Source organism: Microcaecilia unicolor, chromosome 3 (assembly GCF_901765095.1).
Source record: "Microcaecilia unicolor chromosome 3, aMicUni1.1, whole genome shotgun sequence".
NCBI lineage: Eukaryota > Metazoa > Chordata > Amphibia > Gymnophiona > Siphonopidae > Microcaecilia > Microcaecilia unicolor.
Genome location: NC_044033.1, coordinates 318188332 through 318203874, shown reverse-complemented (window position 1 = coordinate 318203874; position 15543 = coordinate 318188332). Strand labels below are relative to the sequence as shown.

General features: G+C 46.3%; 1 protein-coding gene across 1 annotated transcript in view; it reads left to right on the top strand.

Annotated features, from left to right (window-relative positions):
• Nucleotides 1-15543, top strand: part of SP1 (Sp1 transcription factor) — a 66705-nt gene that overhangs the window by 17512 nt on the left and 33650 nt on the right. Inside the window, exon 4 of the mRNA XM_030198364.1 lies at nucleotides 6538-6706. Within this exon, the coding sequence (XP_030054224.1) occupies nucleotides 6538-6706 (169 nt within the window). The remainder of the gene's footprint in view (nucleotides 1-6537; nucleotides 6707-15543) is intronic.

The following is a 15543-nucleotide window of genomic DNA, read 5'->3' as shown; positions in this document are numbered from 1 at the left end:
CTCAAGTAATTTGGAGAGAAAAGGAAGGAGGGAGATGGGTCGGTAATTAGAGGGACAAGTAGGGTCGAGTGAAGGCTTCTTAAGGAGAGGTGTGACCACAGCATGTTTAAAGGAAGCAGGGACAGTCGCAGTGGAAAGTGAGAGGCTGAGAATGTGACAGATAAAAGGAATAAGAGCAGGAGAGATGGCATTAAGAAAGTGGGTGGGAATGGGATCAGAGGAACAGGTGGTACATTTTGAGGAAGAAAGGAGAAGTGTAGTTTCCTCAATAGTAACTTGAGGAAAGGGAATGAGGGGAAGGAGAGAGAGGGGAACGGACTAGTGGAGGGAGAGGTGGTGAGGTAGAGAAAGCAAGGTTTATCTTTTGAACCTTGTTGTGAAAGAATTCAGCAAGGGTCTGAGGAGATAATGAAGGGGGAGTTGGGGAGGGGGCACCTTGAGGAGAGAGTTCAATGTGGTGAAGAGAAGTCGAGGATTAGGACCAAGAGAGTTGGTCAGTTGGATATAATAATCCTGTTTGGCACGTTAAAGAGCAGATTGGAAGGAGGTCAGCATGAACTTAAAGTGTAGGAAGTCAGCAAGGGCCCGAGATTTCCGCCAGAGGCGTTCGGCGGAGCGGGTACAGGAACGAAGGTAGCGGATATTAGAAGTCAGCCAAGGTTGGGGTTTTGTACGCCTTACAGGGCGGGTCATCAAAGGTGCAAGTGTGTCTAAGGCAGAGGATAGAGTATTGTTGTAAGAAGAAACAGCCTCGTTGACAGATGTGGATGGTGCCACAATAGAGAGGAGGTTTGAAACATGGGAGGATAGAGATGAAGGGTCAATATCGTGAAGATTCCTAGATAAATTAGATAAGATAGGACGGGACTGGGAGGGAGGAGATTTAAGAGTGAAAGTTATAAGATGGTGATCAGAGAGGGGAAGATCAGAGGCAAGGAAACTAGAGGGTGAACAGTTGGAGGAGAAGATGAGATCAAGACAGTGACCATTTTGATGAGTGGGGGAGGTGGAGCATAGTTGGAGATTAAAGGAGGATGTTAAAGCGAGTAACTTGGAAATATAAGAGTTGGAAGGATCATTAGCAGGCATATTAAAGTCACCAAGGATGAGAGAGGGGGAGGAAGGATCATGGAAGAAGGCAAGCCAGGCGTCAAAGTCACTGAGAAAGGATGAAAGGGACTTATCAGGGGGACGATAAATGACCGCTATTCGAAGAGGCAGAGGAGAGAAAAGGCGGATAGAGTGGACTTCAAAGGAGGAAAAACAGTGAGATTGAGGTGGAAGAAGGGGTTGAAATCTGGAGGAGAGAGAAGTAGTCCAACACCGCCCCCACGGCCAGCAGGGCGAGGAGTATGTGAAAAAAAGATAACCGCCATGGCAGAGGGCTGCGACTGAAGCAGAGTCATCAGGGCAGAGCCAGGTTTCTGTTATGGCGAGCAGATGGAGGTGACGCGAGATAAAGAGGTCCTGGATATAGGCGAGTTTGTTACAGATAGAGCGGGCATTCCATAGGGCGCAAGAGAAGGGCAGAGAAGAGGAGGGGAGTAGAGAAATAGAGATGAGGTTAGAGAGGTCGCGGTGAGATCTGTAGAGTTGGGATAAAAGTTGGTGAGGGGGGCCAGGATTGGGATTGATGTCACCGGCTGAGAGTAAGAGAAGGAGTAAAAGAGAGCGGAGGAGAGTAGGAGAGGTGTGGCCACGAAGGCGTCGAAGGCGAGAGGTATTTAGGTGGAATGGGGAAGGCAAAATGGACGGAAGAAAGAGGCGGAGATTAAAAGCCAAGAGGGAGGAAGAGGGTAGGAGAGAAGGTGAGGTGATGAAGTCGATGGATGGGCAGTGAGTTCCTGTAGCGGAGAGAGGTAGGGGGTGAGGGAAAAGATTAGGAAGGGACAGGGCTAGGAAGAGAATGTGAATAGGGGGCCATAAATGACTGAGGTACTTTAGCAACTGGGAAGAAGATTAGATGTAAAGAGAAAAATGCCCTGCACCTAGAGCGGAGGCCCTGAGTGGATCGGAGTGGACCTGGGTGTCACCCCGGAGAAGGCTGTAAGGATATGCAGATGAGCTGCAAGACCTCCACAGCACCTGAAAGGCAGCCGGTGGTAGAGCTGGGCACCTCTCAGCTGAGGAAAGGCTTACCAGGGGTTAGGCCGAAGCCAGCATTCCTCCCCCTGAGGGTCGCCTGATCCTAGCCAAAAAGCACCTGGAAACTCTGTGCACTTGGAGCGAGGGCCCTGGGAACCTTGGGCTCTCCCCCAAGGTTCTAGTCTAAAAACTGCTTTTGTCTCCTTTTAAATGTTAGTACACAGCTTAGTTCCATCCCCGCTGAGGTGAAGCCACTGTCCAGGGTGGGAGAAGTTATGTTCTTCCGCCACCATACTAACAGTGGTGGCTTTGCTTGCAGGCATCATCCTGGCCCCTTAGGCTTGGGGGGGAGGTTTGCAATTTTATGTATTTAACTTTCCAAGTGGGGGCAAGACAGGTTTAGATGTGACTGTGTGGAACTCGCATTTAAAGTCTTCTTTGAAAATCCTTTCTCTTTTTTGGGCTTAATGTACTCCGGGATAATCTAAATCCAAGCTGTATTGCTAAATTCACGGTAGATTAAAACCTTGATGACTGAGATGCTGCTCCCAAGTTTCTGGTTTGGACCAATTCAGCCCCATTTTGTGTGTGTTCCTAAATTCCTAGCAAAATTGATCTGTGGGTGGTCTTTTAGAACTAGTTGTGCATGAGTATAGATGATTGAGTATATTAAAATAAACAGTACTATATTATCTGGGTTAAGTATGCTTCGTGTTTTCATGCCCCATGCTGAATCCAGCTTCCTTTCTTTTTAAGAAGAAAAAGAGGCACCAGAATGTGTGTGTTCATAAGAACATAATAGCCATACTGGGTCAGATAATGGCCCATCTAGCCCAGTGTACCTGGCACAAACCCAATTAATAGCAACATTCCATGCTTCCAGTTTCAAGGGAAGCAGTGGCTTCCCCCATGTCCTACGTGCTTAGTTGCCCAGGTGTCAAAATCGCTTTCTGACAAGCTTCTGAAGTAGGATAGCCTGGCATTCATCTGCATTTTGTCCCACTTTGGAGAGGAAGAAGAGAAGCATCTGTGACTTGGTGGTGGTCGCTTTTCATTCACCCCAGTCTCCCCCTTTCCCAGATTGTCGCCCAGTTCCTAACAAATCTAAATCCCTCATCCCTGCACCATCGTCTCAACCACACATTGAGACTTCGGAGCTCTACCTGCCTTTTGAGTCCTGCACGTGGAACAGGGAGCATCTCTGAAAATGCTGCCCTGGTGGATCTGGACTTCAGCTTTCTACTTATGAGCCTAAATTTGGCTTCCAGAACCTCCCTCCAATATTTTCCTATGTAATTGGTACCCACATGTACCAAGACAGTCGACTCCTCCCCAGCATTTTCTAAGATCCTGTCTAGGTGATGCGTGAGGTCCGCCACCTTCACATCAGGCAGGCAAGTGGCCAGGCGATCCTCACATCCACCAGCCACCCAGCTATCTACATGCCTAATGATCGAATCACCAACTACAACAGCTGTCCTAATTCTTCTCGCCTGGGCAGAAGTTCTCAGAGACATATCCTCAGTGTGAGAGGATGGTGCATCCCCTGGCTACAAGAGTACTTCGTACTTCACCATAAATTCGATTATTTTTTTCTTGGTCAGAGACTTGTGTAAAAAAGGCAGTAATGCCTGTTAAAGTGAGGAAATAATATAAAGAAAATGACATGAGACCAACATTAGACAGAACAGAAAAAATAACATGGACAACAGGAGCCGTGGCTGGAAGCAGTTCTGCTTTACGTTTTTCTCCTGTGGCCGCTAATCGGTAGGGTGGTGTCATGTTCAGGCTTACCAAGGTCGAGTGATCCTCTTGGCTCCAGACTGACCCCGGAGGCCATGGTTTGCGGATCTGGTCCATCTGTTAGTGAACCAGCCATTCCGCCTTCCTCCGACATGAGTGACGTTGAGGATGAAGGGTTCCTTGGACTCTGTCATTGCTACCTTGCTTCAGGCCAAGAAATGGTCCTCTTCTATGGCTTATGCTTGAGTTTGGCGAATCTTCAAAGCTTGGTGCTCCTAGAGGGCCATTTCTCTGTTTTGGGCTTTGTTGCCTCAGATTTTGGGGTTCTTGCAGATTGGGTTGCAGAAAGGTTTGCTGGCCAGTTCCCTATGGGTGCAAGTGGTGGCACTAGCTTGATATTGAAGTCACGTTGTTTGAGTTCTCCTTGCTTCTCATCCAGATGTGGTGCAGTTTCTCAAAGGGGTTATGTATCTTAAGCCTCCAGTGCTCTGGTCTTACCCAAATTGATTTTGGTGCTACGAACACTTCAGGCGCCTCTATTTGAGCCTCTGCACATTCTTAAGTCTGTTCTTCATGTGACCATTTCTTCAGCTTGCAGAATTTCTGAGCTGCAGGCTCTCTTGTAGGGATCCGTTTGTTTTTCAGAGGCTTGGGTGATGGTCTGTACTGTTTCTTCATTTATTTTAAAGGTGGTTTCATCTTTCCATCTTAATCAGCCACTGTTTCTTCCATCCTTTCGGGTGGACCAGTATCCAAGGGATTTTCAGCACTTGCGCTTTCTTGATGTCAGATGCACTCTTTTTCAGTATTTGGAGGGTATGAATGATTTTTGTCGGTCAGATCATCTTTTTCTGCTGTTTGCAGGGCTTTAGAAGGGAGAAGCGACTTCTAATCATTGCCCACTGCCTACGAGAAGCTATGTCCTGGCCTGTCATTCCCCTCTGGACCATTTGCAAGTCCACTCCACGCGAGCCTTGGCATCTTCTTGGGCAGAGACTTGTGTGGGGGGGAATCTGGAGGAAATTTGTAGGGCGGTGACTTGGTCATTTTGTCAAGCACTATCATGTATATGTTACAGCCCAGGAGGGTTCTTCTGTTCCGCGGTGCTTTCGGCAGGGCTTGTGCTTCCTCCTTCCCCACCCCCCTTTAGATACTGCTTTGCTACATCCCACAGGTCTCTGGATTCATCTGCAACAGACACTAATTAATGTAAAATTATGTCCTACCTGATGATGATTTTTCTTTCCTTTAGTCGCAGCAGATGAATCCAGAGTCCCGCCCTTTCTGACTCTGTTTTTTGTGGATTTAGAGGCTTTCCTGCAGAGAGTCTTGCTGCATGGTTTAGGAGGGGTTGAGTACTTCATTTCCTCTTTTGGGCGAGTTTAGCTTTCCTCACATCGACTATGGGTGTGATGTATTTCTATGAGGAAGGGGTGACTTCAGGTCACCATGTTCTTTTCCTGCTTTGTGAAGAAGTATATTGAATGGCTAGGGAGCATGACGTCCTAATAGGCAAAGTGCATTTCAGTGCTATCACCACCTGCTGGTAGATGGACACAACCCATGGGTCTCTGGATTCATCTGCTACAACTAAAGAAAATTATTAGGTAGGACATCATTTTACATTCTTCACAGGCAGCAATGTTTCATTCTTCATAGCAGAATTAATTAGGACACAATTCCCACCTGCCTCCTCAAGAGTAGATCATGAGCTTTAAACTAAATACTACCCCCAGGAAGGGCCAGCATACTCGGATCATCCTGCTAGTTATGAGTTCCCAAGAGAGCTGTTCCATGACACCACCCACCTGTGTACCTGATTACTTTTGTCATTTACTGAAAACACCAATGCAGTTTTTTTGTTGGTTTTTTTTTTCCACAAAATTGACAGTAAACTAGAAGTAAACTGCTGCAATGAGATTAATTCAATTACATCGGGCTACAAGTTGATACTAGATGCTATTCCCAAATACAGTTTATTGAATGTGCTATTTATCATTTTCATGCAAAATTTTGGGGAACGTCCTGGAACTACTTAGTATAGAAATGTCACAACTGGAGATCCAATGGGCAGGAACATAATTCTCTTGATTTAGCAATCCATAGGATACCAGCACCCGAAGTTACAATTTGTTAAAACTTTTTTTTTTTATTTATAACTTTTACAATTATAGTCAAGCAAAGCTTGTTTTGAAAAGCAATACGTTTCACATATAGTTTAGTCAGGAATACAATATTATTAAAGCAACGATTTTGAAATTTCTTGCTCAAGTCCACATATTTGGAGCAAGATATTAAGAAATGGAATATATATTAGGCAAAAATTTCAAGATTAAAGCAAGCAAAAAGCTAACAGGTAACATTACTCAGTGTTAAATTTCTCAATTAAAGGGAGAATAACATTTTAAGCACCCCTATTTTGCCTTGATGCTAGAAACACTGTTAACTGAGCTGGGTCAAAGAAAACATATTTATTCGATTGGTATCTCACTATGCATTTACACAGATATCTCAAGTAAAATGTAGCACCCAGCTGTATGACCCCTGGTTTCATTAGAAGAGATTGTTTTCGACGCTTGTGCATTTCTCTAGAGATATCAGGGAATAATTGTTAAAACATTTTTAGAGTAGGTATTTCTGTTGAATCATGCAGGGGAAAACATTAAGCAATGTGTGCGGATTTAATTTTTTTTCCTTTTATGTTAATAGGGGACCACAATTCTCAGATTAGCCTCCAAGGAACAGGAGGTGATGGGATGCATGAAGACAGTGGTACTATGGAAGAAGGAGAAATCAGCCCAGAACCACAGCGACAGCAGGGTCGGAGGGTGAGGAGGGAAGCCTGCACCTGCCCCTACTGCAAAGATAATGAAGGGAGGTGGGTGTACCTATATATTCTTCCATTTTACTAATCCAGAAGCACTCATTGGCATGTCTTCTTTGGTCAATGTCACACAATATATAGCTGAGCATTTTTCAGGTCAGCATTGACATAATACTTATAACTGTCAGTTTTAGTATATACCTCGGCATTAAGTACTGATGGTCTGGTTTCTCATAATCTGGAGTAAACAAATTGACAGGGCTACAATAATCCTGGGATCCAGATACCTGGCTACCAAAAATTTAGAAAAGTGAAACATTAAAGGATAGAAAGAAAATATATAGACAAAAATATAAACTAACACACAAAATAGGCAGCACAACAAAACATCATGAAAAGAGAGAGAATTGGTTGTTTTCTGAATATACTTTCACCCCCTTCAATACTAGGTCACCTAAATATGAGTTTTGATGTACTAAACTTAGTAGAATAGAGGGTGCGAAATAACAGGTTTAAAATATTTTGTTCACATTTTTAGATTTATTAAGACTGACTTTTCTGTCATATAGCTTAGTAATATTGGTTGATAACAGAGATTCTGAGGTTGAATCCTGGCAGTGTTAAGAGACACAAGTATCTCTGTACATTGATTAGACTTTAGAGAGGGAGTGCCAAATCTTAGGTTTATTATGGCAGACCTGTTGCCTTTATGGAGCTCTGGTAATTCTGAGAAATGAGTAAGACATAAGCAGAGATCCTGTTTTCTTGTCATCTGTCTGCACTATTCTGAACAAGTGGGAGTTATCCCCTCCTGTCAACAGATGGGAGGTAAAGAACTGTTTTGTTCTGTTTTGTTTCCCCAGTTATCCCACTGGTATAATCTGCTAGTGCTCAAGGAAATCCAGTATTTTTCTCTAGCTGTAGTAGATGGTGCTCCAAGTCCCTATCCTAGCTCCCTGCTCTGCTGGCCGAGGCCACACAGCAAGGTTGTCTAACAGCCGCTCCCAGGTTACCCAGTTCCTGGACTGGACCTGATTGAGTTCAGAGCTGTGCTTAGCTGCCCCCAGTCACACTTTGTAGCGTCCACTGGACGAGGCATTTGGTGGGGCCCTGCCGGAGGGGTGCACTGGTTCCCCCTACCCCATGTAGCTCACATATGTTTTGGTGTTCTCATCCCCAGGCTCTCCTGCAGCTCCCAGGTGTTCAAAAAAAAAGAAATTGCTGTTTGGGTCTGCCTGCTTTAGCTTTATTCCCTCTATTGGGAGTAAAGCTAATAAGAGTTTAAAAAAAAAAAATTACCCGCATAGATCAGGGGAACAGCGGAGACGCTGGAGTACTGGGCCACATCTCACCCAAATCAGGAGGCAGGCTTGCACATGCCAGCCACATGGCTAGGCATGTCTGCCATGAGATGCTATTCAGTCTACAAGAACTGGCAGCTTAGCAGAGCTGCCAGCTCTGCCTCTCCTTCAAATGGGGGGGGGGGGGGGGGGGGGGGCACCAGAGTTGCCTGCTGTTCTCCCCATACCAAAGCATTGTGACCTACAGTCCCAATGGCTTTGATGAGAACAGCAGCCATTTTGAATTCTGTGTTTCTTCTGTTTCAGGAACTCCAACACCACGCAGGGTTCTGAATGGTCCCCAGAGGATCAAGAGGGCCTCTCAGACCCTGTCTTCCTTAGATTCTGATTTTGAGGAGGATTCTCTTACCAGGGAGGAGGAAAAAGAGCGATGCTATATAATTTGGCTGTTCATAGGGAGGAACTTTCACCTTTCAAAGATTAGGTCTCATAGATGCTTAAGGCTCCCACTGTAAATCCTTCTGAGGGGTATCCTTTATTGAAGGGCTTCACAGGGCCCCTAAAGCAATTTCTGCTTCACAAGGCCCTCGCTTGATGATGCTGGAAGAGTGGGTGTCCCCGGACGGGGCTCTTAAGGGGGCCAGGGCCCAGGATCATCTGTACACCTTTGCATCTAAGGACGTGGAGCGGCATTAAAAACATTACTATTCCAGGCGGCTTATGGATTAAGGAATGGAAACAATATAGATATAAAGATGAATGAATGATGCAGTCCAAAAACGGGCCATGTTTCGGTGTAACTTTGATCAAACACAATTTATATGAAATATAATGAAAAGTGATTTACATGTATGTTATCCTTCAAAAAACAGTGTTGTATAATGTGCTGTTTTTGAATGGATAACTTATGTATGTAAATCACTTTTCATTGTATTTGATACGTTGTTTTTGGTCAAAGTACAGTTTTTGTTAACATATTTTGTAAAGCTATGTCATTTTTGTTCATATTTCAGTCCATTCATATCCACTACTTACCACATGTGGGTGCACAGAGTCCCTCTGTAGTTTCAGTAGGAGGCAGATTGGCCCTCTTTCTCCATGACTGTGCCTGCATCACCTCAGATCAGTGGGTTCTGGGTGATCCAGAAAAATTTACTTCGTTGAGTTCTTCTGTTCTGTTCCAGATGCCTTCATAATGTCTCCATGTGCCTCGGAGCTAAAGCAACAGGGTGTGTGTGACTCTTACCTTGCAACATTTACTGGACCTGGGAGCGGTGGAGCCCATCTCATTAGAGGAGCAGGGTCTGGGCCAATATTCCATTATTTTGTGGTCCCAAGGAAGGGAAGCTCCTTTCGGCCCATCCTGGATCTAAAAGGAGTGAATGCTTGCCTTCAGGTACAGCACTTTCACATGGAGACTCTCCACGTGAACGTGCTGTGCCAGCGATCGCCTCAGTTCAGCCAGGGTGAGTTTCAGACATCCTAGGATCTTACGAAAGCCCACCTGCACATTCCCATTGTGGATCATGACAGTACCTCGGCTTAAGTGTGCTTGGTTGCCATTTTCAGCTTTGAGCTTTGCCCTTTGGGCTATCCATAGCCCTCTGCACCTTTTCCATGGTGTTGACACATTTTGAAGTGCCAGGGCATGCAGGCGCATCCTTATCTGGACAGTTAGCTGATTCAGGCTGACTCCGAGGTGGAGGCCAGGAGAGCAACTTCTGAAGTCATAGCCCTCCCGAAGGGACTTGGTTGAGTGGTGGATCCAAAGAGTCACTTGCTCCCTACTCAGGTCCTGGAATATCTGGGAATTTGCTTCTGCATAGCTCAGGGGATGGTTTCCCTCCAGAGGATCAGGTGGCAAAGCTACAGACCCAGAAACACAGGCTGTGCAAGCTTCTAACTCCCAAGTTTTGGGACTTAATGAAACTCTTGGGCTGGAGTTGGTTCCTTGGACATGTGTGAATGAGACCTCTGCTGTCAGCTCTCTTTGTCCAGGTAGGCCCCGGTTTCAAAGAACTTCAAGTAACCTTTTGCCCCTCAAAGCAAGAGCCAGTGTCATCCACCACCTTCAGACTATTTTGCTGGACTCTCCACAGTGGGTGGTGGTTACCACCAATGCGAGTCTCCTCGGCTGAGAAGCTCACTGCTTGGACAAAGTGGCCCGGGGACGTGGTCCCCCACTGGAGGTGTCGTAGTTGATCAGTTGCCTACAGACTTCGGTGGTACGCCTACCCTTAGTGGAATTCTTTTCTCTCTTCAATGGAAAGCAGTCCTGATAATGATGGACATCGCCATGGGGGTGGCCTTCGTAATCAAGACAGCACCAGGAGCCAGGTGGTGGTGCTGGAAGCAGCTAGCCTCTGCCATTGAGCGGAGAGGCAGTGTCAGGCTCTGTCGGCAGGTCATACTTTGGGCAAGGACAACGTCCAGGTGGACTTCCTCAGTTACTCTTGGTTGGATTCCAGGGAATGGGAACTGGGGCCAAAGGCCGTTCAGCTCATCCAGAACCGATGGGATCTGCTGGTTTTCGACTTGATGGCTTTGTGCTCCAGTAGCAAGACAAAACACTTCAGCTACTAGAAAGAGGCAGCCTCACAGGGAATACTTATGCCAGCTGTGGTCAGCGGAGAAGCCCCTGTATGTCTTCCCTCCATGGCCTCAGATAGGCAGGCTCTTGCACAGAATAGCACACATTCCTCATCTCCTTCTAGTAAATCCAGATTGACCCCATTGACCATGGTATGTGGACCTAGTGTGGCTGTTGGTAGCCAAACTGCTTCCTCTACCCACGGGACATGGCCACCTTTGTTGTAGAAATGAAGCTCTTCTGGCTTACGGTTTGGCTCTTGAAAGGAGACACCTAGTGAGACGTTTTTCATCTGCAGTTGTCTCTACCTCACTTAAATCCTGGAAGTCTTCCAGGTCTTGAAGGTTTTCAAGAATTGGTGTGCCAAACGGGCACTGTTTCCTTGGAAGGCATAGATTCTGGATGTCTTGGGTTTTTGCAGCAAAGGTTGGATCTGGGGTTGGTGCTGAATTCCAATAAAGTCCAGGTAGCTGCCCTTTCTAGTTTAAAGGTCCGTGTGAAAGACCTCTCCCTGACAGCGCGTGGAGAGGTGGCAACAGTTTTTGAAGGGGATTGTTCATTTGTGGCCTCTGATGTGCCGCTCATTTCCTTTCTGGAACCTGAATTTGGTCCTCCGCATGCTCTCCAGGGCTCCCTTTGAGCCTTTGTGAAACGCTTGATTAAGGACCTTACCCTAGGTGGTTTTCCTTGTAGCGATCACTTCGGTTAAGAGAGTCTTGGAGTTGCAGGCATGCGTTTTCTCTCCTTTTTGGAGGATTTGGTATCCGCACAGTCCTCTCCTTTCTGCCCAAAGGGTTTTTGGCAATCCATATGAACCAGTAGGTCTATTTGCCCTCTTTTCTGAAGGAGAGTTTCAATGCCTTGAATCAGAAACTGCACAAGTTACTTGTTATTACTACTACTACTACTTATCACTTCTATAGCGCTACAAGGCATGCGCAGCGCTGTACACCATACACGAAAAGACAGTTCCTGCTCAAAGAGCTCACAATCTGAATAGTACAGACAGAACAACTAAGAGTAAGGGAATTAAAGAGGTGGGGATAAAAGGGTACAGGGCAAGTGAGTAGTGGTTAGGAGTCAAAAGCAGCGTTAAAGAGGTGGGCTTTTAGCCTGGGTTTGAAAACGGCCAAAGACGAGGCTAGATGTACAAGCTCGGGGAGTCTATTCCAGGCGTGAGTTGCAGCGAGATAAAAGGAACAGAGTCTGGAATTAGCAGTAGAGGAGAAGGGGACAGACGAGAGATTTATCCACAGAACGGAGTACCCGAGGGGGGGGGGGTGTGTAAGGAGAGACAAGAGTGGAGAGGTACTAGGGAGCGGTAGAGTGAATGCTCTTATAGGTCAGTAAGAGAAGTTTGAATTGAATGCGGAAACGGATAGGGAGCCAGTGAAGTGACTTGAGGAGAAGGCTAATGTGAGCATAGCAATTTTGGCTGAAAATGAGTCGCGCAGCAGAGTTTTGGACTGTTTGAAGAGGAGAGAAATGGCTAAGTGGGAGGCCAGTGAGAAGCAGGTTGCAGTAATCTAGGCGAGAGGTGATAAGAGTGTGGATAAGGGTTCTGGTAGAATGCTCAGAGAGGAAGGGACGGATTTTGCTGATGTTATAGAGAAAGAAACGACAGGTTTTGGAAATCTGCTGAATGTGAGCAGAGAAGGAGAGAGAGGAGTCGAAGATGACCCCAAGGTTACGAACTGATGAGACAGGGAGAATGAGAGTGCCATCCACAGAAATAGAGAAAGGGGGGAAAGATGAGAAGCTCGGTTTTGGCCATGTTAAGTTTCAGATGACGTTGAGACATCCAGGCAGCGATATCAGATAGGCAGGCTAATACATTGGTCTGGATGCTGGTTGAGATTTCGGGGGTAGAGAGGTAGATCTGGGGGGAGTCAGCGTAGAGATGGTATTGAAAGCAATGGAATGATATCAGAGAGCCAAGGGAAGAAGTGGTAGATGGAGAACAGGAGAGGACCGAGAACAGAACCCTGAGGTACACCGATTGGTAGTGGGATAGATGTGGAAGAGGATCCACCGGAGTGTACACTAAAGGTGCGAAAGCGAGAGGTAGGAGGAGAACCAGGAAAGAACAGAGCCCTGGAATCCAAGTGAAGACAACGTATCAAGGAGTAAGCTGTGATCAACAGTGTCAAAAGCGGCGGATAGATCGAGAAGGATGAGGATAGAATAGAGACCTTTTGGATTTGGCCAGTAACAGGTCATTGGAAACTTATGTAAGTGCAGTTTCATTTGAATGAAGAGGACGAAAGCCAGATTGGAGTGGGTCAAGAACAGTTTGAGATGAAAGAAAGTCAAGACAGTGGCGGTGAACGGCGTTCAAGTATCTTGGGGAGGAGGGAGATGGGTCGATATCTGGTGGATGTTGCTCCGCTACTTAGAGGAGACCAATGAATTTTGTCTGATCATCTTTATGTTCCATGGCCCTCATAAGTGCCAGGCAGCTTCCAAGGCCACTATTGCATGTTGGATAAGGCAGTCATAGAGTCCGCCTAGGTTTTGTAGAAATTGGTCGGTGCCTTTGGGTTTGAAGGCCCACCTGAAAAGAGCTCAGATGACCTCATGGGTGGAAACCTGAAAAGTTATTCCGGAGAAGATCTGTACAGTGGTGGCGTCATCGCTCTATTCCTTTGTGAAGCATTACAGATTGGATGGGCTCACTTGGACTTTGGCGGAGCTGTCTCAGAGCAACTTTGTCTTCTCCCACCCAGTAGTTCTGCTTGGTACATCTGTCTTCTTCAGAATGGAGCAGCCAGATGACAAGGAAGGCGAAATTGTCTTGCCTGTTAATTTCCTTTTCTTTAGTCGGTTGCACGTTCTGAAGCCTGCCCTCAGACGACTAAGACCCAGGTCTCTCAGGATGGTCTACTCTTTCCTGTACAGTTAAAAAAAAAAATAATAATAATAAAAAAAGTGCTAGGTAGCAAGTGCCACTCTGTGGTGATATGCTCATTTTATGTTCATTGCAGCCACAGTGGTTGATGGTGCATAGGTATGTGTTACAAAGGGACCTTCTGCTGCTTTGGCAGATGCATACTGGAGATTTCCCTGAACACCAGTAGGTAGTACCGGTGGGTTCACTGGAAAGACCAGTTTTGCTTTGCCTCCATCTTCTGGTAGGAGGGGATGATATTTGTTCAAAACGATGCAGCCAACTAAAGGAAAGGTAAAACATAATTTCACCTTCAGTATGATATCTCTGAGCAAGTTAGGCTAGTATACATGTCACTTACCTATTTGACAACATAGGAATCTGTGAAGATGGTAGACAATTACACCATAGAAGGTAAGCTGGTAGTTTTTGATCTTTATTTCTGTTCCAGAAATGTGCTGTTAAGTTGTGATTTCTTCAAGTTGTAACTAATTTTCCTACTGCTTGATTTCTTATTATTTAGAGGAATAGGTGGCAATTGCTCTTTATTAAATTTCAATCTTTATGCCACACAACATATCTTATAGACATTGTATTTCTAACAAATGCTAATTCAGTGACCTTCCTGATAAAGCAAAGCTAATTTAGAAGGCTGCAGTAGTGGGGGGTCACGTGATGCCAGCAGGCTGAAAAGGCGCTCGTAAGCCCTGCTTCGTCCCTGGGCACGTTTATCTGCAAATTTGACTGGTTATATTTACCCCCTTCGGAACAGAGATTCCCCCGATCGAGTGGCTTGAGTTGGAGCACCGGCGGACGAAGTTTGGAAGCCGTCTGCATCGGAGAGCCAAGGTTGCCGGCGAAAACACTGCGGTCTCCCAGGGAACGTGTGCAGGTCACGAGTCTCAAGATGGTGGCGCCAGCGAGCAAAGCTAATTTAGAAGACTACAGTAGTGGGGGTCACGTGATGCGAGCAGGCTGAAAAGACGCTCATAGGCCCTGCTCCGTCCCTGGGCACGTTTATCTGCAAATTTGGTTATATTTACCCCCTTCGGAGCGAGATTCCCCCAAACGAGTGTGGCTTGAGTTGGAGCACCGGCGGACGAAGTTTGGAAGCCGTCCACATTGGACAGCCGGGGTAGGCTGGCGAAAACACAGCGGCCTTTCAGGGAACGTGTGCAGGTCGCGAGTCCCAAGATGGCGGTGCTGGCGAGCAACAACGCGGTTGTTACTCTGCAGGAGGAAGCAGTCCGGGAACTGACTAAGCAACTAACAGCAGTTCTGGACGACCGCTTATCGAAACTGCAAGCGTCGGTTGACTCCATTAACGAGAATTTGGAGAGGCAAGCCGCACGCATTCAAAGCGCAGAGGAGCGTATAAGCAGACAAGAAGACAGGTCAGAGGCCCATGAGGAGAGAATAGCAATGGTGAAAGCTCTGGCTAAACAGCTTACCCAACTTACCGATGATTTGGAGAACAGAAGCTGGTGCAGCAATATCAGGATAATCAGAGTACCGGAGTCAGTAAAAGATGGAGGGCTGCAGGAGTTTGTGGTCCAGTGGCTGCCTGAACAGCTGAAGATTGACCAGTCTACAGGTCAGATGCGGGTAGAAAGAGTGCACCAGGTTGGAGTTATGAGGGACTCAGATTAGCGCCCAAGGCCAGTTTTGGCTAAAATTCTGGACTATGCAGATAAAAGCAGCTTATGCAAACATTCTGGGTAAGCAGATCATTGGACTATAATGGATCTTGTGTTTTACTGTTCCAAGACTACTCAACATGAGTATCAGAGCAGAGACGGCGAACGGGACAACAGTGTAAGCTGCTACACGATAAGGGAATACCTTTTGCAATGCTCTACCCAGCAAAGGTACGAGTGCAACATGATGATAAGACTTTATTCTTCACTGACCTGATGGACCTTAAAGCGTTTGTGAACAAAATCTAGCAGGATGTAGACAATAATGAGAGAAAGACCTGGACTGTGATGGCGTGCGGGACTGGAAGTGGAGAGAGCCCGTTTAAAAACTCTGAACCAAGAACTGTGCTAGCAAACAGGCATGACGATGCTGGAGGGCGACACAGCTGGAAACTGTAAATGGTTTAATAGTTATA